At 41.9% G+C, this 22,437-nt stretch overlaps 1 protein-coding gene across 5 annotated transcripts in view; it reads left to right on the top strand.

The window, feature by feature from the left end:
• Positions 1 to 22,437, top strand: part of LOC102948172 (WD repeat-containing protein 64) — an 82,236-nt gene that overhangs the window by 44,089 nt on the left and 15,710 nt on the right. For 4 of the 5 annotated variants that reach the window (XR_005224229.2, XM_037891951.2, XM_037891961.2 and 1 more), the window contains 12 exons: positions 793 to 910; positions 2,556 to 2,625; positions 8,791 to 9,034; positions 9,686 to 9,791; positions 13,644 to 13,795; positions 14,301 to 14,403; positions 16,197 to 16,303; positions 16,390 to 16,469; positions 16,562 to 16,616; positions 17,684 to 17,729; positions 18,698 to 18,757; positions 19,681 to 19,843. Coding sequence is in view for 4 of the 5 variants with exons in the window: in XM_037891951.2 (XP_037747879.1) it covers positions 793 to 910; positions 2,556 to 2,625; positions 8,791 to 9,034; positions 9,686 to 9,791; positions 13,644 to 13,795; positions 14,301 to 14,403; positions 16,197 to 16,303; positions 16,390 to 16,469; positions 16,562 to 16,616; positions 17,684 to 17,729; positions 18,698 to 18,757; positions 19,681 to 19,843 (1,304 nt within the window). In the remaining variant the exon portion in view is untranslated. The remainder of the gene's footprint in view (positions 1 to 792; positions 911 to 2,555; positions 2,626 to 8,790; positions 9,035 to 9,685; positions 9,792 to 13,643; positions 13,796 to 14,300; positions 14,404 to 16,196; positions 16,304 to 16,389; positions 16,470 to 16,561; positions 16,617 to 17,683; positions 17,730 to 18,697; positions 18,758 to 19,680; positions 19,844 to 22,437) is intronic. The other variant, XM_043531485.1, reaches the window with a different exon arrangement.

Here is a 22,437-nt window from a genome sequence, read left to right on the forward strand (position 1 = left end):
CACTCTCTCTAGCTACATGGAGAGAGGGGGACCTGGCTGCTTGGGAAGCTGAGGGTACCTAAGGCAGAGCAGTGCTGGGGAAGGGCAGAGGGAGCTGGGGAGCTCCAGCCTAGCGGAGCTGCAGGCCGAGGTAAAGGCCCACAAAAGAGTAGTAAGGCTGCAGAGGAGCAGCCCAAACCTAGACAGCAGCAGCTGGTCTGATTCCCCCCTTGCCAATGATGAGTGGTACAGACTGCAGTCTGCCCCAGGGAGTGGGGGCTAGACGATGACTGACAGTAGCCACTGAGGCAAGGGAGGGATTGGGGGTTCCCCTGGGAGGGGAGACCCAGACTGAGGGGGTACTGCCAGGGGGCAGAACCCTTCTCTAGAAAGGCACCAAGGTCTGGGAGGGGCATGGGGCCAGTGGCAGGCAAGACACTGACTGGCAGAGGGCACTCCTGGCTGAAAAGAGCTAATTCCCTGGACAACCAGCAGGAGGCGCCACAGCGGTGAGTCGTCACCCTGTCACATAGACCCAGGCAGAGCCCTTGCTGGCTTCTCCAGCAGCTACTCTTCTTTCCTCAGCAGGGTGTCTGCTGGAGCAGCCTGCAATCAGAAATTGCTGGGGCAACTTTTCAGTATCCCAAAAGGCAGGGTAAATAGCTACAATCTTTTGAAATAACAACCTTGGGTTGGGAGTTTAATGCCAGAGAAATAGTCCAGATTTTAGGAGTGTGAGGAAATATTTGCTTCCTAGCACTTAAGGATGATGGTTGCCGTCTCTCTTCTCTTCTTTGTCCCTGGATTTTTCAGAACGTGGAAGAAACTGCCAAAAGCTGAAAACCTGCCTAGTGTTAGCATTGAGAATGCTGTTCTTTCTCCAAATGTGACTTACATTCGTTGGAAAGTGCATGGAGATTGGGTTACACAGGTAAAAGAACCAAAATCTTTCTCACTCCAAAAGAAATAAAATAGAAAGTTTTCCACAAATGAAATTGTCATGGGAATAGGTAAATAAGGTTTCAGCCACAGCATCTAGTCAGTCTACAGAAAAAACTCTTATTTGTCAATTAGAATAGCACTGTCAACAGTATGATAGGAAGAACAGGGAAATGGCACAAACTGTCAAACTTGATAGAATGAGGGCTTGACAATAGAGAATAAGGCATGAAATTCAGATTGAAAGTTGTGAAGCTCAAATTCAACACCTGTTTAGTTTTCAATTGGACTTCAGTAGTACTAGCTTTTAAAGTTAGGCAAGTGCATAAATTCCTTGCTGATTGGGGCCTGAATAAGGAGAGATCTGAGTTTGGGATTACTGCACCCCCAGGATCCAAAGTCAGAAGCTAAAGGAGAATGGGCATGGAACTAAAGAAATGCTCTCGATCTCTTCTAGCCCTGACTGCAAAGTGTACAAACTTTGAAGTCGTCGCTGCCCCTGGACTGACTGTTGCCCATCCTTGACCTTTCAACAGTGTCATTTTGGGGGATAAAAAGGAAGTATTTGATAGCTCTCTGAAGCTATTCTGAGTTTTGGAATGTTAAAGATAGTCCTAGTGGCATATTTATACATTGTCTCACTAGCTGATCTGATGAGATAAATAGAGCCCTGCAAATCTGTGGATATCTGCTTGTTATCCATGGACCATCTTTGCAGATTGTGGACTGGATGTGGATATAAATTTTGTATCTGCTCAAGGCACTAGAGATAAAATGTATTTATTATAGCACCGTACATTTTTTTTAAAGCTATGCCCTCATATCTAGAAAGAATTTTAGCCCCATTGCACAGACCAAGCAACTGGGTCACTATTGCAGCCTTAGCACTGGAGTGACCTCTGCACAGCTTTACACCCCTTTCATATCTAGAGTAACGGCTTCCTCTTCCCCCAGCCCCAGTGTGCTCGTCATTGGATAAGTGTGGCTCAGACCTCAGGTTCCCAAATCCTGAACCCTTGTGCAGCAGCACCACATTGGGCTAGATCCTGGAGGACCCTCCTTGACCTTGGAGGAAGGGTCAAGACTTTTTCTAAAATGCAGCTTTATGGGTCATGTTTTACATTCTTGAAACCAGTCTGGGGGTTACATGCCATGGTACATGATGGGAGCTGAGTATTTTTTTGCTTTTCTAATGCTGCTGTTGCTGCTTTCTGCAAGCAGTGGGGGCCCCACCAAGCCGACTGTAGCTCAGATGAAGTACCAGATTGTTTTCCATGTTCTGGTCCATCAGGGAAGAAGTAGGGAAGCCTCTGACTTCCACAGAGAGTCCTGAAATGGAACTTAGAATCTGCATGTCATGCTTTTGGATACACAAAGGAGTGAGGTACACACATTTTGCCCTTTTTACGTGAGAAAAACAGCAGGAACGTGCTGGAATAAGAGCCACTGTAATGCACCCACTCAACCCACCCTTAGGCAAACAACTTTAAATGTTCTTATTATTCATCCTGCCTTCAGAAAGAAAAACATTATAAGAACAGAAACAAATGAAATAATCCCAGCCGATTATATTCTCTTCTAATCTGTATTGTGTATCATTTATATATAACAGTAATCTCTTGTTCTGTTCCTTTTAGCTGCACTACTATGATTCCATTAAAGCAGTGATTTCTACCTCCAACCATGAACCTACAGCTTTAGTAATAGGTAACCATTTTAATCCTATTAAGGCCTCTAGGAATTTCTTTCAACTTAATGTTTCTCTGATTTACACTCCGTTCCCTCTCCATGTCTGCAGTCTTACTTGTGGTATAGTGCTGGTCACATTGCTGTCACCTAGTTGGCTTTATTTCTAGTAGTGCCACTGTGTGTAAGATTGTAATTGGTAATGGGAGAATCTCAAAGGGTTTTTCAGTCTTCTGATTTAGTTCAGCTAAACATCCTATCATTAGGAGGCTAGAATGACCTTCCACAAGGGCATATTGTGTCCTCAGAGCCAGCTGAGTCAGAAGTAAGGGCAATTTTTAAATGCCATCTGGGGCTGCATAGGAGACACGCCAATCAGTGCATGTCCCAGCTGGCTTGGGCCCAGTCCCTTTCCCTCACCAGCCCCACTCAGTTTGGGGGATGAACCAGCTGTCCATGGGCCTTCTGGCAGAAGGCAAGTCACAAGCCGCTTTCACTGCTGTATCTCTGCTCCCATGGATTTACAGTACCTCTGACAAGGGCCTGCATCAAGCCCAGTATGTTTGTCCAAACTATCTATTCTCTTGTTTCCATCACAATTATGTGGCTATTAGTGGAAACCTTACGAGAACAGGCTTTCTCCTGAGACTGCCAACTTTTTCATTCCTGTTCCAGGTGGATATACCATAAGACTAGCATTTGCATGGTGTTTTACACACACTAATGTAGTGAGTAAAAACCTCCTTTTATCTACTGTATAAAAGCCAGTTGCTTGGGACAGGTTTACCACCCATCTCCTATTTCTCTGAAATATTTTCTAGTCCTTCTGATATTTTTATCATTGCTCGTTCAAGAACATTGCTCAACAGATAATTTGTACCCTCTTTGTGCAGGCTGTCACACTGTCTGTCTGGAGTGGCTCATGGCCATGAGTACCTACCTCAGGGCAGACTGTCAAAAGCAGGGCAGACACCCCAAACTGGTGGTATGTTCTATAATTAGATTTCACCAACCCAGTAACAAACATGAACTCCTGGATCACTGTAACTGTCTTACCATGGAGTCACAGACAGTCTCCTTAAACTCTCCAGTCTATCGTGCCACCCAGACAAGCTGGACTTAGTGACAAATGATACCCAAAATCACACAATATTCTGGTTGCTTCCTGTCCTGAGAAACCAGTCACTTATGCCAGATCAGTTGGTACCCTAGATCTTACACCAAGGCCTGTAGCCAATCCTGTAATAAACTATATAAAAGTTTAAACAGGAAAAAGAAATTAGTTATTTACAAGTTAAAACAAGCAAAAATGCACACAAATGAGTTATCAGCTATGATTCTGAAACATGACAGAGATGTGGTAATATGTCAATTCAAAGTGTAACCTTTTTATTTTATTTAAAGTGAATTGAGTGATGCTGTATTATACTACCATGCATTCGGCACAGGTTGCTACAGTTTCAAACTCAACAGAGTGAAATTGCCTCTGATGCTTTTCTCAAATTTGGAGGCTCTAGAAACACATGGAGTCCAAGGATAATGACCACAGACACAGTCACAAGTACAAAGTCTTATCTGTACTACAAGTTTTATTAAAGCAATAAATAAAGTTACAATTAATTACCCATGCATATAGAAATCCTACAAAAACCTATGCAATAATTATGGCTGTAGTCATACTCACATCCTCAGAGATATTCTAAGGTCCGAAGGACCTCTCAATAGATGATTGAGGAATAGTTCCTGTAGGGGTTTCCCGTGGGCTCATCCCTTAGATCTTCCCACTTTTACCCAACCCTGGGAACCCTCTTTTATATTGTAGTTCTGACCACACCTAACACTTATGCACATGCATGAAGGTGTCAACCCTCTTTTCCTTATCTGTACTTCCACACCCCATGAATATTGGGGAGCTTGATTTTTCGCAGGTTATTTGTAGTTCCTCTTATTCTCATTAGCATCTATGCATGACATGTATCCTGTGGTCCAGACAGACATTTAAAGATGTTACAATCAGGTGTCTACTGGCCTTGGACAATGCATTTCAGTCTATTGCAATCCATTTTTCTATGACATCACTAATTGGCACATCTTTGGCAGTAATCCTGTGACTTTATGGGCACAGAGTTATTGCTAGGTCACTCGTTCATGTCCAGCATTCTTAAACCTATGTCCTAGTGTGGCTAAGCTAAAGTCTTACAGGTCTCAGCCTGTAGGCCTTGTGTTCCAGCCATGCTTTACTTATACACCCACTACACACTTATCACACCTAAATACTTATCAGTCCTATAATTCTATAATTTAAATCTGTTTAGCATACATTAATTCTATATGAAATAGCATATAAATTGACCATAACGTCACACAATACAAGGATAAATGGATGATAAAATGAACTAATTAGCTATAAAAGTGTCTTTCAGGGCAGACCCCCGGCTAACTCCTGGGGATCTCTGCCTCACTTTAGAGTCTCTGGCCCTGTGAGTGCTCAAATAGCAGAGAGGACAAATTTTCTTATGCCCTGTTTTATCTTTTACATTTGGCTTTCCAGTCCATGCGAAAAGCTCCCTTGCACATAGCATTTCCATGGTGTGATAGGGCCATTCACCAATCCCTTGTATTGTCATGTTTCTTAATGGCTCATTTAATCTTGATTCCTGTGCCTGGGCTCACAAGTTCAGAGCAAACATTTTTAAAGTTATAAAGCAAAACTTATACAATTCCTTATAGTGTGGTATACAGGCATTACAGGTGAGATTAATGCGTGCAGCAATTTACAAGCATTTCATAGAGTCTAAACACTAAATACATTCTTATAAGACTAATACCTATTTTGAACAAAACTAATATACTGTTGAGCTGTTTTGGTTTCCAGCTATGAGTTTGTCGGTTCTTAGTTAACACCTATGGCCTTGGCCAAAGCTGGCACTTGGTTTACCATTATCATGCAGGTTGTGAAGAACAATCTTATTTTACACAAGTTATACAGGAGAGTCTTGTTATGATGCAGAGTCCGCAGATTCATAGATTTGATTTTTTTTTTTTTTTTTTTTTTGAAGCCAGAAGGGACCGTTAGATCATCTAGTCTGACCTGCTGTATATCACAGGCCATTATACCCATTACTCATGTATTTAGCCCAATAAACAAAAGCAGGCTGTTTTACACAACGTAAAAGCAATTAATATAAAAATGTGTCTTTTGTTTGATGTTTTGGTATTTGAGTTGTGGCAACCAAAGAGGTTCCAAACTCTGCTGGAGAGGTGTTTCTTCAGGTTTGGGGAATGGAACCAGCTTGGAACTATGTTCTTGTTTGTTCATGTTATGCTTTACATCATAGACTTGGTCTTGGGAGGGAGTGTGTGGTTCCTCTTAGGGCACTGAACTGCAAATGTGTAGGATGGAAACTGTCCATCAGTCAGGATGATAGCCATAGAAATAGATGACCCAGAAGTCATTCTGTATTTTTCAGCTATGTTTGGGAACCCTGAGAGCAAAGGACAGATGTTCATGGTTATGGAATGAGTTAATAAAAAGATGTCCAAGCCAAGTGCTAACTGACAACAGTATGATTGTCATATTTCTTTGTCTCGGGGCTTATGGGTTTTTTCCCTCCCCCATTTATGTTGCCTCGCGTCAGTCAGTCCTTAAATAACAAATGCATGTGAAAAAGATTTGTACCTGGTTCACTTCAAAATTCAGATAATCTAATATCTTCACATTGGGCCCAATCATAGGCAGTTCTGAGCACCCACAAATCTCATTGGGTAGGCAATGGGAGATGCGAGTGTTCACCTCTCGAGCCCTGATTCAGCAAAGCAGGTAAGCACATGCAGAATTAGGACCAGAGTTAGGTTCCTCCAATCTGTTCCTACTCCCAGAAAAGTCAATAGCAGTACTCCCATTGACTTCAGGGGGTACAGGAGCAGGCTCTTTTATTCAGTGCAAATAACTGAATGAAATTACTTCAATATACAAAGCAGTATTCATGTAGCACAAAGTAGTGTGATACAGCAAATTTCTCCTTTATTTAAGCATCACAGAAAGCTGAAAATAGTGCTGAAAATAGTCCAAATTAATTCATGGTCCATACTTCCCTTAATTTTTCATCTTAAAATATCCAGTACTGTTACCTGGAACTCCACATATGATGAAATCAAATGAAAGTCCTTACATCTATTTCAGTTTCTTAAGCGTCTCATTTGCTCTAGCCAAATGAGTAAAACATACTAAAACTACTCCCTTAAGCAAGCTTATAAAACCCCTACCTAATCTACCTAGCCCATGTAGATTTCAATTATTCCATTCTTTGCTTGTTGAGATCCCTTTCACACTTACTCCTAAGAGACTCGGAGGACAGGTTGACAAATATTTAGAATTGGTTTAGTGCATTGGGGGAGGGATAGCTCAGGGGTTGGAGCATTGGCCTGCTAAACCCAGGGTTGTGAGCTCGATCCTTGAGGGGGCCATTTAGGGATCTGGGGCAAAAATTGGGGATTGGTCCTGCTTTGAGCAGGGGATTGGACTAGATGACCTCTTGAGGTCCCTTCCAACCCTGGTATTCTATGATTCAATGCACAGTCAACCTGTAGAACTCTTTGCCAGAGGATGTTGTGAAGGCCAAGACCATAACACAGTTCAAAAAAGAACTAGATACATTCATGGAGGATAGGCCTATCAATGGCTATTAGCCAGGATGGGCAGGGATGGTGTTCCTAGCCTCTGTTTGCCAAAAGCAGGGAATGGGTGACAAGAGATGGATCACTTGATGATTACCTGTTCTGTTCATTCCCTCTGGGGCACCTGCCATTGGCCGCTATTGGAAGACAGGATACTGGGCTAGATGGACATTTGGTCTGACCCAGTATGGCTGTTCTTATGTTATTTCAGAGCAGTTTCTTGCTGGTTTTGGTGAAGCTTTATTTCAGTCGCAATTATACTTTTTTTGACCACCTAATTTATAGTAATGTAATAACACTTCCATCCAGTGACCTCAGTGCATAGTAAAGTATTAATGAACAACACTGCTGTGAGTCAGACAAGTATTCTTACCCACAGTTTGCAAAGAGGTAAATGAAATACAGAATGGTTAATGGCCCGTCTACAGTACAATCATCATGAATGTTAATTTCAGACAAAAAATACCCCAGCAGTCTGACTTCACCAGATGGTGGACACACACAATCTGGAGTAAGTCAAACTGACACAGTGACAACAACAGCTCCCATAATTCATAAACACAAAGTTCTTTTAAATCCCATCAAGATCTTATTTTCTAAGGAGTAGCTCACAACTGGAAAATGTACCTAGTTTAGTGAGAGAGAATTAATAATAGATCACTAATCTGTTCTGGAAGCACTGAAACCCCCTAGGACAGAATCTTCTCAGCAGCAACATTTTGTGGTGGACTCTGAATTTCCAGCTTTTTATTTAAAAGCTTTTTGCTTTGTGTGTGTGCATTTTCCAGATCCCCTTGTTTTAGATCTTGGAGGTGGAGGGGGGAGTTGAATGCCATTGTTTGTGGCATCCTTTGCCCCTTAATGTGGGCTTTTTTACTCCCCCTCATACTGGGATTAAGCATCAGAATTAGTCTTGGGAAAGCAATAGTGACATAGAAATGAGTCTTCAGAGACTAGTTTGCTTCTTCTTTGTATCTTGTCTCCTGCCTCTCCTTCCTGGCACTTTTCTTTGTTTTATTTTGCCTGAAATTAGAAGCAGCAGCAGCAAATGTCTGTTCTAGACATTGGTGCAGACTCTGTGCCTCGATGAAATGATGAGCAGCATGTTCAACATGGCGTTCAGTTTTGAACCTCTCTTTGCCAGAACGATGTTAACAAACTGTAAGAAGTTCCAGAAAGTGAAGCTGGAAGGATTTTCTTATCAGGAAAGATCAAAATAGCTAAGTGCTGACTAATGGGAAACATGGTTAACTAAAGGGTTCTGAAAATAGTAAACCCCAGTGGGATTGGGAGGAGGGATTTTTTTACCATAATAAAAAGGTTATAATAAATAGGACTAATGGCATGAAATGAAGAAAGAAAATTATAAAAATTTATAAAATGACTATTGGGAGAAATTTCCTGAGGATGAAAGTTATTAGTACCTAATCTGCAGGAGGTAGTGGGAACCAAGATGTCTAGGATATTTTCAAATTTATCAGCTGTTTCGGTGAGTATGTTCTTTTTCAGGGTGTACTGTTGGCGCTACTAATGTTGAGCAGCAGATGAAAAAAATAAAGGACCGTGGGAAAGATTCAAAAGCAAGAAAAGGGCAGGTGATACCTAGAATCCCTCCAAAGAGAGCTGAGGGAGATCAGACTGTGTTTCAAGTCTACAAAGGAGTAAAAACATTTGCATTCTGTAAAAAAAACAACCTCATAGTGACAGGCGGAATGGATCGAATCATTCGGATGTGGAACCCTTACATGTCTGGGTAAGAGACGGTTACAATACTCACTGAAAGACTCTGTTATGAAGGGCTTTGTAACTACACATTACTGATAAGTAATTCTTACTGTCTAGTGAATTGCCCTGTTAATAGGCATCAGCTAAGTGCATTGAGGAGACAATCACAAATGTCCTGGAAATATGCGTGAGTTTACAGAATGGCTCTGCTGCACTGTTGATAATATCAGCATGCACACGCGCGTGCAGCAAAATCATTCCCATAAGTTTAAATATTTTATATAAATATAAAAATTCATGGATTATCCTCTGTTTTTTATCCAAGATTGATTTGAGATTTTGATTGTGCCTAAGACCCCAGTCCTGCGATGATCTCTGCCCACACGGATCTCATTGTATAATTGAGGTCTAGGAATCCATTTGGCGCATTAACATCTCATGAAAAGCTGAACTCTGCAAGCAGATACTATTGTTTCATGTACATCACTCCAAGTGCCTGATACTGGAAAACTGCTCTGTTTATGTGTGGGTTTTTTTTTTTTGGTGAAAAAACCCAAAATACAATTCCCACCAAACATACAACTAGTAGCAGATTCCAGCCCATTTATTTTTACTTTGTTTTATAAAAAACGATCAATTTGAAACCGCTTAATATTGAACTGTTCTTATTAAATTTCAGCCGACCAACAGGCATGCTCAGAAGCCACACAGCGCCAGTCTGTTACCTCTCCATAGCTGCAGAAGATGCGAAAATATTTTCCATATCCACAGACAACACTATTAAGGTCTCATTGTATATAGCAAGTGTCTGATATCCTACCCCAGTTCTCTGTTTTGTTTTCGTGGAAATAAATATAAATATGTTCAATCTAATAAACATGAACACATACATAATAGTACAGTATGGAAATGTAGGGCCTGATCTAATTCTCACTGAAGTCAATAGAAAAGACTCCAACTGAAATTGAAGTTGGATCTGGCCCTTAGACAGATCAATGTAGAGAGCAATTCCAGCAAGTACTCCTATGAGTCAACAGTCTCTTAGGTTTTCAGTTCAGTTGTATTAAATGCATTTGTTGCTAAATGTTTCACAAATTATGATAAAACTTTTAACAGGGATCTAGTACTCTGAAGTTTTTAAAGTGTTGTTCTACTTTAGAAAGCGACTTTGTGTTTTGTTTTTTAATTTAGGGATCTTGCTTCTATGGTATTTTCTCTAGGATAGAAAAGGAGTACTTATGGCACCTTAGAGACTAACCAATTTATTTGAGCATAAGCTTTCGTGAGCTACAGCTCACTTCATCGGATGGGAAATAACAATAAATTGGTTAGTCTCTAGGGTGCCACAAGTCCTCCTTTTCTTTTTGCGAATACAGACTAACACGGCTGTTACTCTGAAACCTGTTTCTAGGATAGGTATTTCTGTTTCTTCCTTTGCTGAAATCTCCCTAACCAGGCATATATTACATGCGTGTATTACACAAAAAAACAACAACCATACATTAAAATAATATGATGAAGGTTGGAAATGCTGGAATTAAGGTTTTCTCATGCAACATGAATTTGGGCTCTCCTGCACAGGCAGACTAGTTTAAATACACATACTATTTTTCCCACAATTCTTTTGCCTCATTCAGTGCACAGAATGGATAGTGCTCACTTAATGAGAAGCTATCAAATATTCTGCTTTCTTCTTGTTCAACCCGGGGCCTCATTAATTCTGGCATTTTCCTAACTTTTGAGTGCTTGACTTTGCAACCTTGTAATGTGGATTTTTGTGTGTAATTTCTTAGGTTTTCAAAAAGCTAACTGAAAAAAAACCTGAAACTCTGTCACATGAAATCATATTGACATTTGCATGGGTCATCAGCAGGGGTGGAACTTGATCCACCGCACAGACCTCTACCATTTGAGCTAACAGGACAACTGGTAGCAGTAGTAGGTTGTCATCATCTGTGTAGACAAGCACTACAGGAGAATGGGACACTTTCCCAGTGTGTGACCCACTCAGGGATCTTGGGCTCCACTCAAGCTTTGACGGGGAGTGTGCTCTAGTGATGCAGACTCTTCTGTGCATTCCCCTGAAGTGTGACCCCGTCTGCCCCATTCCCTTCAATTTATCCCTGTCCCAGTCCTGTCTATTCCATACCCCAGGCTTCTCATCCCTTTCCAAGTCCCATTCTCCTAGCATAGCCAGTCCCAGTCTCCACTCCTCAGATTTCTCATCCCACCCCCAGTCTTCTTGCCTAGCAAGTCCTAGTCTCACTCCTCTGCACTACCTGTCACCATCTTCCCCGTGGCCCCAGCAACATTTCATCCCCAGTCTCCTTGACAAGCCAGTCCCCCACTCCTGGATCTCTCCAGTTCCAGTTTCTATACGTCCCAGCTCCTTGTCACATTCTACTTCTCCCAAGCCCCAATAGGTTAATCTTTTGTCCCCTCTGTATTTGAATCAGGCAGCTTCCTCTTCCACGCTGCCTGGGCCCAGCAGGGTGTCATGGTCTCCCTGCTCTCAGTCTAGGTGGTCAGACCCAGCATGGCCCACAGCAGCCAAGAGCTGCAGTTGCAGGGAAAGTCTTGCTTAGCCCTGGGCTAGAGCATGCCCAGGGTGGGTGGAATCTTCAGGGAGATTAGCTGCTAAAATTAATCTCTGTTTAGCATGTGCGAACTGTGATTTTTTTTTTTTTAAAAAGAAGGCTTATAACTTTGCCAAATTTGGCAGACTTTCACAGGAATGGCAAAAAGCACATCCCTGACACAAAAGCCCAGCCCCTTGTTAAATCTAAAGAATACCTTCTCCAAAGTATGGAGGAGCTAGAGCTTTCCAAAGACAAGTTTGATAGATTTTTTTTAACATGAGTAAAGCACATTTTTTCTTACCCTTGTTCTCAGAAACTGCTGAACCATTTTGGCTGAAATTTTCCAAAAGTATTTAGCTTAATGCAGACACTCAGCATGGAGAACTTCAGCTCAAGTGGTTAAAATTTGCTAAAATAAGTCACTGAAAACAGGGTCTTATAATGGAAAGGGTTGAGGAACCTTAATAATAGGCAGTGCTACCAACTCTGCCTATAGTAATAATATTAATAATATTATTTTGCACTTCTTCCAGTGTATGACTTCAATATTAAGTTTATGTTTCTGACTGCTATATTAGCAAGCATTATTATATTATTATTTTTAATTACCTATTTAATCTCCAGTGGCATGTCTTTAGAACTCTGCTCCACACTTTATAATCACAGACATCTTCTGGTGTTTGTGTGGGTCTTTTGTGTTTCCAGAGGATTCCACTGTTTTTCTCCAAGTTTGTACCTCATTTGAACCATGTATGTGTACATCCATTGTGAGCACCTTTTCTGTTTGATTAACTTATTAATTGCCCCTAATTTAAAATTTTATTCAGAATTTGTAAAAACACGATGCAGGGGTTGACTTGTTTTATAAATGTAAATTATTGTTCATCATTTTCCATTATACCATATGTGCCAAATTCATCCTTAGTGTGTCTCCATTGAAGTCAGTGAACATACACTGAAAATTAATTTAGATATAGGGCTAAATTAATCTCTGGTATATTTCCACTGACTTCACTGGGTATAGTCTAAGGATGAATTACGCATACATGGTATGAAGGAAAATCACAAACAGTAGCCTACAGTTATATTTCATCTCAGAGCACTTTCACCAAGTGTGGGCTAGAGTCAGTGGAAAGACTCTCAGGATTAGACCTATAAAGCTACTTAGGTGCCTAAATCCAACACTTAGGTGCCACTGATGTTTTCAAAACCACCACTCAGCTGCTGCCTAACCCTGCAGGTGCCTAAAGTCCACTAGCTGTCTAAGTTTCGACCAGTGGGTATGCACAAAAAGGGGCCTGAGTCCTGATGCTGCACCACAGCTAACTAGCTGCTTAGAGCCCTTGTTTGTGCCTAAGCCCAGTGGGATTCTTAGACTAGCATGTGTGTGTTGTGTATAATACCCAATAGTCTTGTGGTTTGGGCACTCAGCTAGGAGGTAGGTGACCTGATTCACATTATAGACTTGAACCTGGGTTTTACATATTCCAAGGGAATAACATAACCACCAGGCTATTGGGTATCCTGGCATTGGTCTCTCTCAATCGCCCCTCTTGAAGCAGCTCCACTTTGTATAGCTAATTAATTATTCACTGGAGCAGAGACTTGAACCTGAGTCTCCTACATCTCAGGTGAGTGCCCTAGCCTCTGGTCTATAGAGTCAATCTCTCTGGCCTTGTGAGTGAGTATGTATGTATTTATTTATACAAAGAGGAACGGCTCCAACAGGAGAGATGGAGAGACCTACCCCAGGATAATCTATCTTGTGGTAGCTGTTCCCTTCTGTGGAAAAGTAACACAGCATTTTTAGGGTAAGTAATTTGTTGCTTACTTCCCTTCTCTGATTCTAAAATACCCAGAGACCCTGGTCTAGCAGCATTGTGTTGGGGGTACTGTTGGTCAGGGTCTAACCTTCCAGTGTATGTGCCATGCATAAATACTTGACCTGGGAAGGGAAGCATAGCAGTGTAATTTTAGAATTGCATGAGGACGAGTGTCTGACATTCGAGTGCAACCCTACTAATTTTTGTTCCGTTTGTGTAACATCTTTTCCTGCAGATCTGGGATACTGTGGACCAGACCTGTTTATTTACAGCCTGTTCAAAAACCAGTGGAATTAAGGGAGAGCTCACTGCTTGCCATTACATCCCAGGCATCAGATCGCTTTGTGTTGCTGCAGATACACTTGCTCTTCTTCATCTAAGATTAAGGTACGTGGCAAGCTCATTTGAGTTTGAGGGTTTTTGAGCCTCTTCAGCTGTTATTCAAAAGTTCAACAGATGGGAGGTTTGTGCGTGTGGGAAACCTAGAGCATATGAAATATAATTGGAGAAGTTTGCCCTCTGTGGGAACAGGGTAGCATAGATCCCTGTCCCCTCCTTTCTTATCTACCCTCAGGCTTCCACTATAACAGCTGCTGGTGCAGTGGGACTGGTAGCAGCACAGGTGGGAATTATTTGCAAAGATTCCCTAGAGTTTGGTCGAATAGATGCAGGCAGACTAATAATGGGATGGGTGTGGAGACCAAAAGCCTCCCTCTTTCTTCCCGCCGCTATCAGTATCTTTAAATTAAATTCACAGCATCGCTTTTCCCCTTTTGGAAGATGTACTGAGGAAATAGCATAGAAATGCTTAATGCTGTTGTACTTTCTCCAGCTCTTGTAGAGTCTGGTTGATATATGGTGCATTGCTTTGGTTTGTTTTTCCGTGAGACAGGCCTCCTCCAGAGCCCCACTTGATCGTGTCTCATAAGGAGCCCGTTCTGTGCTGCAAATACAACAAAGAGTTCAGGCACGTGGTGAGCTGCTCAGAGGGATCTGTAAGTGAAAACTATACCACATAAAGGCAATGTAGTTGCTGACACGACTCCATGTGCCTGTCTAATCTGTTGTATGTAATCTGTGCCTTTTTAACACACCCATCACTAGAGCTGGTCAGAGATTTTCCAGTGAAATAGCTTTGTCAGAAAATGCTAGTTCTTTAAACCCCAAATGTTTCATGAAAGCAAGTCAGGTTCGACAGACTTTCTGTGAATCAACCTGCCTGGTTCCCTGTCAGCTTGCCTTGTGGGCTGCTGCAGGGCTATTCTACGTGGACTGCCCGGGGCCAGAAACTCCAGGCTTCCAGGATCCATAGCTTCAGAGCCACCCTGTCATGCCAGGGCTTCCAGACTCCCTGCCGTAGAGCCAGGAATCTGGAAGTCCTGGGAGACCTCTCTCTAGTCAGGACTCAGAATCTAGGTTCCGAGCTCCACAACAGGAAGCTTAGAAATCACAGGGCTTCTAGGCTCACTGGGCAAAGCTGGGACCTGAGAGGCCCTGGGACAGAAGTGGGGGAGCCAGCTGAACGAGGAGTCTGGAAGCCCTGGAGTCCTGGGACACATGCTAGGGCTACCCTGGAGCCACAGACCTCAAAGTCTGGGCAGCTGCTGCCTGCAGTTGGCATTCTTGTCAATCTCACTGTTGCTGTTAGCAGTGGTGAAACTCATCGCAGCAGTGACACTGACCACAATGTCAGTTGCAGTCAGCAACTGCCAGCCCAGAGAGCATATTTTGTTTTGGAAATGCAGGATGTCAGAATCAGGTTTCTTTCTTCTCCAGGATTTCTGGTTCACAGGAAACGTCAAAAATTCTGGAAATTTGGAATTAAATCAAGTTTGAAAATGTTGCAATTTCTCATGAACCAGAAAGCCCAAGTTTCAAGCAGCTCTACCCAGTGTAGCTAATCGCCAATCTGTAAAGTATTTTAAAGGCAATAAATCAAGTCATGTCATCTACAGTGACATCTTCAGAAGAACTTCACATATTTTTGAGAAGAGGCATATGTTACTTAGGGCTTGTCTTCACATACAGCGCTGCAGCTGCACCACTGTAGCACTTGAGTGAAGATGTTACTATGCCAACAGGAGAGCTTCTCCCATCAGTGTAGTTAATCCACCTCACTGAGAGGCAATAGCTACACTAGGAGTTAGGTCACCCCAATATGTGTCTTTCTAGAGTCAGTGTTTCTTTTTTCTCTCTCAAACACTGAGCCCGTGAGAGGCATAGTGCTTAGGTCGATGTAGTTAGGTCAACACAGTATCAGTGTAGCTTACATCGGCTGTTGCTGCCTTCCAGAAGCCATTCTACATTGCCCCAAACGGACAGTTAATCAGTGCAAGTGCTCCTGGTGAGGATATGCGCTGCCAACACAAGGCGCATAGCATGGACATGCAAAGGAGATTTAATTACTTCCTTGCTGTACATTGACGTGACTTAGGTCGTCTTAATTTTGTCCTGAGTAAATCTGGATACTGATTAAAGTGATGGTAATCCAGGCAGTCACGTTGAGTAGTGCTATATAAATTTCTTCATGCATCCGTGCCAATCCAGGATAGGTAGATACTTGGCAGACATCATATTGGTATCTAGGCACCTTACAAGACTCATTTTGAGACACTGAAGATCTCAGTAAAGGAGATCAAATAATAGGCTCTCCTGCTGCCTGCAGCGACACCATTCAGCTAAAAAAAAAAAGCAGTTGGGAAAGGCTGGGTTGAAGGGGGTAAAATGGAAAAATCCTGCTACTTTTCGGACTCCTTCAATCACTATTTGTTTGCTTGTCTTTTAAAAGGTGGTTAAAGTGTGGGATTTTGAAACAGGAAAGCATTTATTTGAGTTTAGTGCTGCTCATGGAGGTGCTGCAATCACCTGTTTGACCTTTGATGTCAGTGGAAGAAGGTATGTTTCTTTTTATGTCTATTTAAAGCTATATATATAATTGTTGGCACATGTGGGAAATATATTGAATTTTAATCCCATTTTAGGTTAATTACAGGCGGAAGAGATGGATGCTTGAAAATATGGAATTACAACAATGGACATTGTTTGAATACTTTGAAAAGGGGTAAACAGCATGTTTAAAAATATTTGAAAGACTGGAAAAATGTGATTTAAATTATTGAAAAGAATAAATGTTTGGTTTATTTTTCCCAACAGAAGACAAATGTGCTGAAGTCTGTGACTGCACCTACGTGGAGGTGAACAGAAGCAGGTCAGATCTTTCACAGCTTGGTGTGAAGCTTGTCCTAGGGCTAGGGAGTGATATGTATTGTGGGAATTTATACGGCAAGTGCTAGCTCTTTTCTGTAAAAAGTGATTACTGGAGCATTGGTCACACCTGTGCCACAAAAAGAACTGCAACCTCTGAAAAAATAAACATAGTGCAAATAAACAGACTTGTACAGCTATACAAAGCAGGTTACATTCTTTGATGAATGCCTATAGGGCCTTTAATGGAGCACTGGCCTGTAAGTATGGGGGCAGCCAGCCCATCTGTTGATGGGGCATGGCACAGGGTTGCTGAGAGTTGTAGTCACCAGACAAAGCCCATGAGGAAAGGGGTCAGCTGACTAAGCAGTATGTGACTGTATGCTGGAGACTACATAATGGAATGCCCCTGGCTCAGTCTGGAGAAGATAAGGGTTGACCTAAGACCCTGAGAGAAGTCCCTTCATGGGAACCTGGCAGGAGGCCTAGCAAAGATAGCCAGGAAAGGCAGCTCAAGGTGAAGGTTGTGTCCTGTCTCTTCCCAGCTTGCTGAAAGCTTCAGAGGCCTCTGGTGGTTGGGACCAAGTGTTTTGAGATACTTTGCTCTTGTTTTGAATCCTCTAGTGATGACAAAGCCAGCCCAGAAAAAAAGGGTATGACCCAAACTGCAGTTTTGGCTTTATTTTACCTTCCCTGGCTAGTGTATCTGCTTACTGGCTTACAGACCCCTAGTTCTCTGAGACAGATACTGTTGCTCCGCTACTCAGTACACAGTGCTCCCATGTTATTATCATTTGTGTTACAGTAGCATATGGAAGCCAGGACCCCAGTTGTGTTAGCCACTGCAGAAACATAATGAAAAACACAACATTGTCCTAATAGGTGCTGTCATTCCATGAAGGCAGTTCTCAGTGGATTATTTAATTAATTTTGGCAAGTTGTGTGTAACTTTCCCATTTCCTTGATGTTTAAAACAGTAATATTTAAAAAACATCTCTCTTTAAAAGAAAAATAACTAGTATATAAAATCAAACAGAAGAATACTGAACACTTTATTAAATCTTCTCGTAGGTATATCATAGCTGTTGGATGGGATAGAAGAATAAACATGTATTTTGTAAGTGAAAAATATATATCTAAAATGACTTAGTATAAATATAAAATTATTATTATTTTAAAACAAACACGTAAAATTTGTGTTTTTTGCTTCTCATTCAAAGTAAAAAGGGAAAAAAATCTGTTTACAGTCACTGATGTATTAACCGTTTCTGTTTTGGGCTAAGATTAAAAATGTTGTCCAACACTCAACCTCCTCCGCTTAAAGGTAGGACGTAAAACTTGATCTCACCCTCTGTAGGTTGCCTACGGTTCTATGCCCAGTAAACAAACAAAATTTCAAGGACATGATCCTGCAGAGACACAATAATGTGGGTAACTTATTCCACTGAGGGTGAAGTCCTAGTCCCATTGACTTCAGTGGCAAAACACCAACTGACTTCACTGGGGTCAGGATTTCACCCTGAGACTAGTTCCATTGAATTCCACATGGCCACTCAGCACATAAAGTTGGGCACACATGTAAATCTTTGCAGGATCATGGCCTGGACATTTTATCTATTTTCTGAATTCAGTACCTTAGGCAACCTGCAGGAGCAAGTAAATGCAAAATTACATTTGACAGTCATCAGTGAGCCATCCAGTTGCCCATCATCAAACACATGGCCAAATCAAAGAGCCTTTAGCAAGCAGTGCTGTTACATATACTGCTATTAATATGCAATGCATGTTTATTATAATATTTAGCCAGATTTTAATTAAGAAATTAACTTAAATAGACATCGGAAACATGCTGTTCTCAAACCTTTTGGTTTGTTACCTATTGTTTCTAGCAATATGAAGGGCCTCATCTGCTCCCTTTTGTATCAGTGGGAATTACTTGCGTTTTAAAGCCATTTGGCCTTTGCACATGTGAGTTCAACTTCTTTTGAGCTGTACATACATACCTAGTAGGAGAACAAATCCCTGTTGGCTGAGAAAATGCTGAAAATACACCAACTTCTCTTTTATCTATGTTGTTTGGAACAGGACTCTGCAGACGACCTTCATCACTTTCAGAAACCTCAGCCCTATTGGCATGATGACATAGTAAGAATCCATCTTGATTCTGTATTACAAATAAATTTCTTTAAAAAAAAAAAAAAAAAAAGTCAGATGTGATTTGACACAAAGCTGGATAAATAATTGAACATAGGATTGAACACAGACAATTAGACTTTAGTAAAGAGCAGTTTATTTGAATTCTTCCCAACATATAATTCTAGATAGATTATTTTCACACCTGAGTTTTGAGCAAATTAGAGAGGAACTAGGTAAGTGTCATACAGGTTGGAAAGGCGGAGGAAAAGGAGATGTAGTAGTTGAGGCATGAAATGATCGAGGTCTGAACAGGAGCTTTTTATGTTGGGAATGGAAAAGAATAGCTGATTTTGCAGAAGTTTTGGAATGAAAACCAGCAGAATTAGATGGCCACTTCAGTGTGAAAAGGAGAGAGGAGTAAAAAACTGACATCACGGTTGTGAGGCTAGGAGGATGGTTGGGCTGTGGATGTAATGGAGAGGAAGAGGGAGGGAAGATGATGATCCTGGAGGAAAGACGAGTTCGTTTTTTGACTGGTCTAGTATCTTGAGGCTTCAGTGAGACATCCAGCAGGAGATGTCAGAGAGACAGACACAGTCTTAACTGAGGATGGGAAATCTGTGAGTCACCAGCAGAGAGAGAGAGAAGGTGGTAATAATTAAAGTTGTGTGAGTTGTAATCCCTGATGGGATGGGAGGAGGAAAAGCATCTGCAAATAAGATGTATGGTCCAAAAGACACTAATCTCAGTTGTTTTAAATTTCTCACCTGATGCTACGTAGGAGATTGGACTGGAGAGATGACATAGGTTCTTGTGTGTGAGCTGCAAGAGCCAGGGGAAGTCCGTGCCTGGGTCCCTGGGTCCCTTTCTCTTGCTGAACAAAGGGAAAGGAGCAGCCTGTGTTTCTTTGATGTCATCTTTTTTTCATTTAGAGCTGTGGCCACAAGGAGGATATTCTGTGTATTTCTCAGTGTCCACCTACTCTTCTTGCCACCTCCAGTTATGATGGTGAAATTATTGTTTGGAATATGATCTCAGGACACATATACCGCAAACTTCACACATCTTTTCCCACTCACTGTGCTGGCATAGAAGGTAAGTACTCACTAGGGAAACTATAGGGAAAACAATTCCTAAACACTTTCCAGCTTAATCCTTCATTGGAAATCTTTTCTGGAGAGATGTGGACCTTGCATGTTACAGCAAACTACTATTAGAAGGACACTTAATAAATTCAGTAGAGCAGGGAGACAGCAGGGTAGCTGTACATCAGATAAAATTATTGCAAGGTAGGGCAAAGGAGCGCTGCCATACCATTGGTTTAGTTAAAGCTGTTATCTCTAACGTAATGAGCAAATCAAATAGTTTGTAGTAAATATCAAGGACAAAGGATGAAGTTGGTTATATATGTTTTCTTGGTGTGTTTGAGAGAGTATATATACACATATACATGAATAATTATTTGTATTACAGTAGTGCCTGCCTAAAGGCTCCAAATGAGACACTGTGTTACATATGCTGTATACGCAGAGAGAGAGAGAGAGAGAGCGAGTCCCTCCCTTGAACAGCTTATATTCTAAGTAGACAACCCAAAGGAAAGCTTATTATGCTCATTTTATAGCTGGGAAACTGAGGTACAAAGCGACTAAATGACTTGCCCAAGGTTAGGCAGGGAGTCTGTGGCAGACCAGAGAATTGAACCCAGACCTTCAGAGTCCGTCTACTGCCTTAGCTGCAAGGCCATCTCTTTCTTTAAGCATTACAACTAAATGAACAACTGTCCTTTGGCTACGTGCTTAAAAGTATAATAGTATTTACAAGTTCCTTCTTCTGGAAATATTGGGCCAGGTCCTCAGACCATGCTCTGTCTCCTTAGCTCTGCAGAGCAGCAAAGGGGATGGAAAGCTGCCCTAATAGGGTATCTGGAGATTCCCTTGGCATGGTGGAATTCCTGATTGGTGTAACTCAATGGTTCTCAAACTTCACTGCACTGTGACCCCCTTCTGACAACAAAAGTTATTACATGACCCCAGGAGAGTGGACCGAAGCCTGAGCTTGCCCAAGCCCCACCGCCCGAGGTGTGGGGGACAAGCCAAAACCCAAGGATTTCAGCCCTAGGCAGGGGGCCTGTAACTTGAGCCTCACCACCCAGGGCTGAAGCCCCCTTGGGCTCTGGCTTGGGCCCCGCGCAATGGGGCTTGGGCTTTGACTTTAGCTCCGGACCCCAGCAAGTCTAAGCCAGCCCTGGAGATACCATTAAAACAGGGTCGCAACCCACTTTGGGGTCCCGACTCACAGTTTAAGAACCACTGATATATCTGGCCTTCCTCAGTGTAAGAGGTGCATTGGGAGGTATGGTGGGGCATGGTTACAGTGCCTTTCATTCCAATGGTCCCCAACGGCCTGTTGGCCCCTAGCAGGCTATTACCGGTCAGAATCAGTTGTCCTTTCAGCAGTTCCATAGGACCTGACTATGGAACTGGTGCTTAGGAGCAGCTCCACATCACTTTCTGCCCCAACTTGACTGTCCTTGGGATCGGTCAGGCTGGCAACAAGCTCCCCTGTGCTGGAGTTTGGGGCATGTGTATCCTTTAATCCCATGGATAACAGGGTCAGAATTTGGCCCCAAATTGATATTCTAGTGCTTGGCCTGGCCTGTGGAAATGACCCAACTTCCCCATCCGGTTCAATCCTATATACATAAGAATGGTACAGAACCATTTTCTGTCATGTCTCTTTATCTAGATTCTTGTACCATACACATCACTGGTGTCCTGCCTTAGCATGCTGCATGCTCTGCAATACTATACATTATCTTTCTCAGGTACACATATATTAATACAGCAGTGATGAGGCACATTTCCAAATGCCTTCACTCTGAAGAAATGCAAATGTGCTGCTATACACCTACCGACGTTTTCTTATTGTGTACTAAAATTCTGAACGTTCCTGAAAGTAGAAAATATTTTGAAAAATTTTCCATAGTAATTATAAAGGAATTGCTGTCGAAGAAAAAAGGCATTCTTGCCAAAACCATAATTTGTACTTTCTTCCTTTCACCATCTCACCACTAGCATCCAGATATTTTGTTTATCTAAGGTTGCATTAAATGAAAAACTACTAACAAAAGGAAGGGTGGAACTTTTTAGGTGTTAAAAGAAATCTATGTAACAATTGCTTTAATTTATCAAATTAAAAATTGCACAACATATTTTATTAATAAAATATTTATTATCATTTCATTTATTTGTATTGTGGTAGTACCTATGCGCCCTCATCATGGACCAGGACTTCACTGTGCTAGCCATTGTACAAACACAGAACAAAAAGAAAAGGAGTACTTGTGGCACCTTAGAGACTAACCAGTTTATTTGAGCATGAGCTTTCGTGAGCTACAGCTCACTTCATCGGATGCATAGCATATCGTGGAAACTGCAGAAGACATTATATACACACAGAGACCATGAAACAAAACTTCCTCCCACCTCACTCCCCCGCTGGCAACAGCTTATCTAAAGTGATCGTCAAGTAGAGCCATTTCCAGCACAAATCCAGGTTTTCTCACCCTTCCCCCCCACCCACCCCCGCCACACACACACATACAAACTCACTCTCCTGCTGGCAACAGCCCATCCCCCTTTGAAACCCCTCTTTATAATGCGCATGATAATCAAGGTGGGTCACCTCCA

This window comes from Chelonia mydas, chromosome 1 (assembly GCF_015237465.2).
Source record: "Chelonia mydas isolate rCheMyd1 chromosome 1, rCheMyd1.pri.v2, whole genome shotgun sequence".
Taxonomy (NCBI): domain Eukaryota; kingdom Metazoa; phylum Chordata; order Testudines; family Cheloniidae; genus Chelonia; species Chelonia mydas.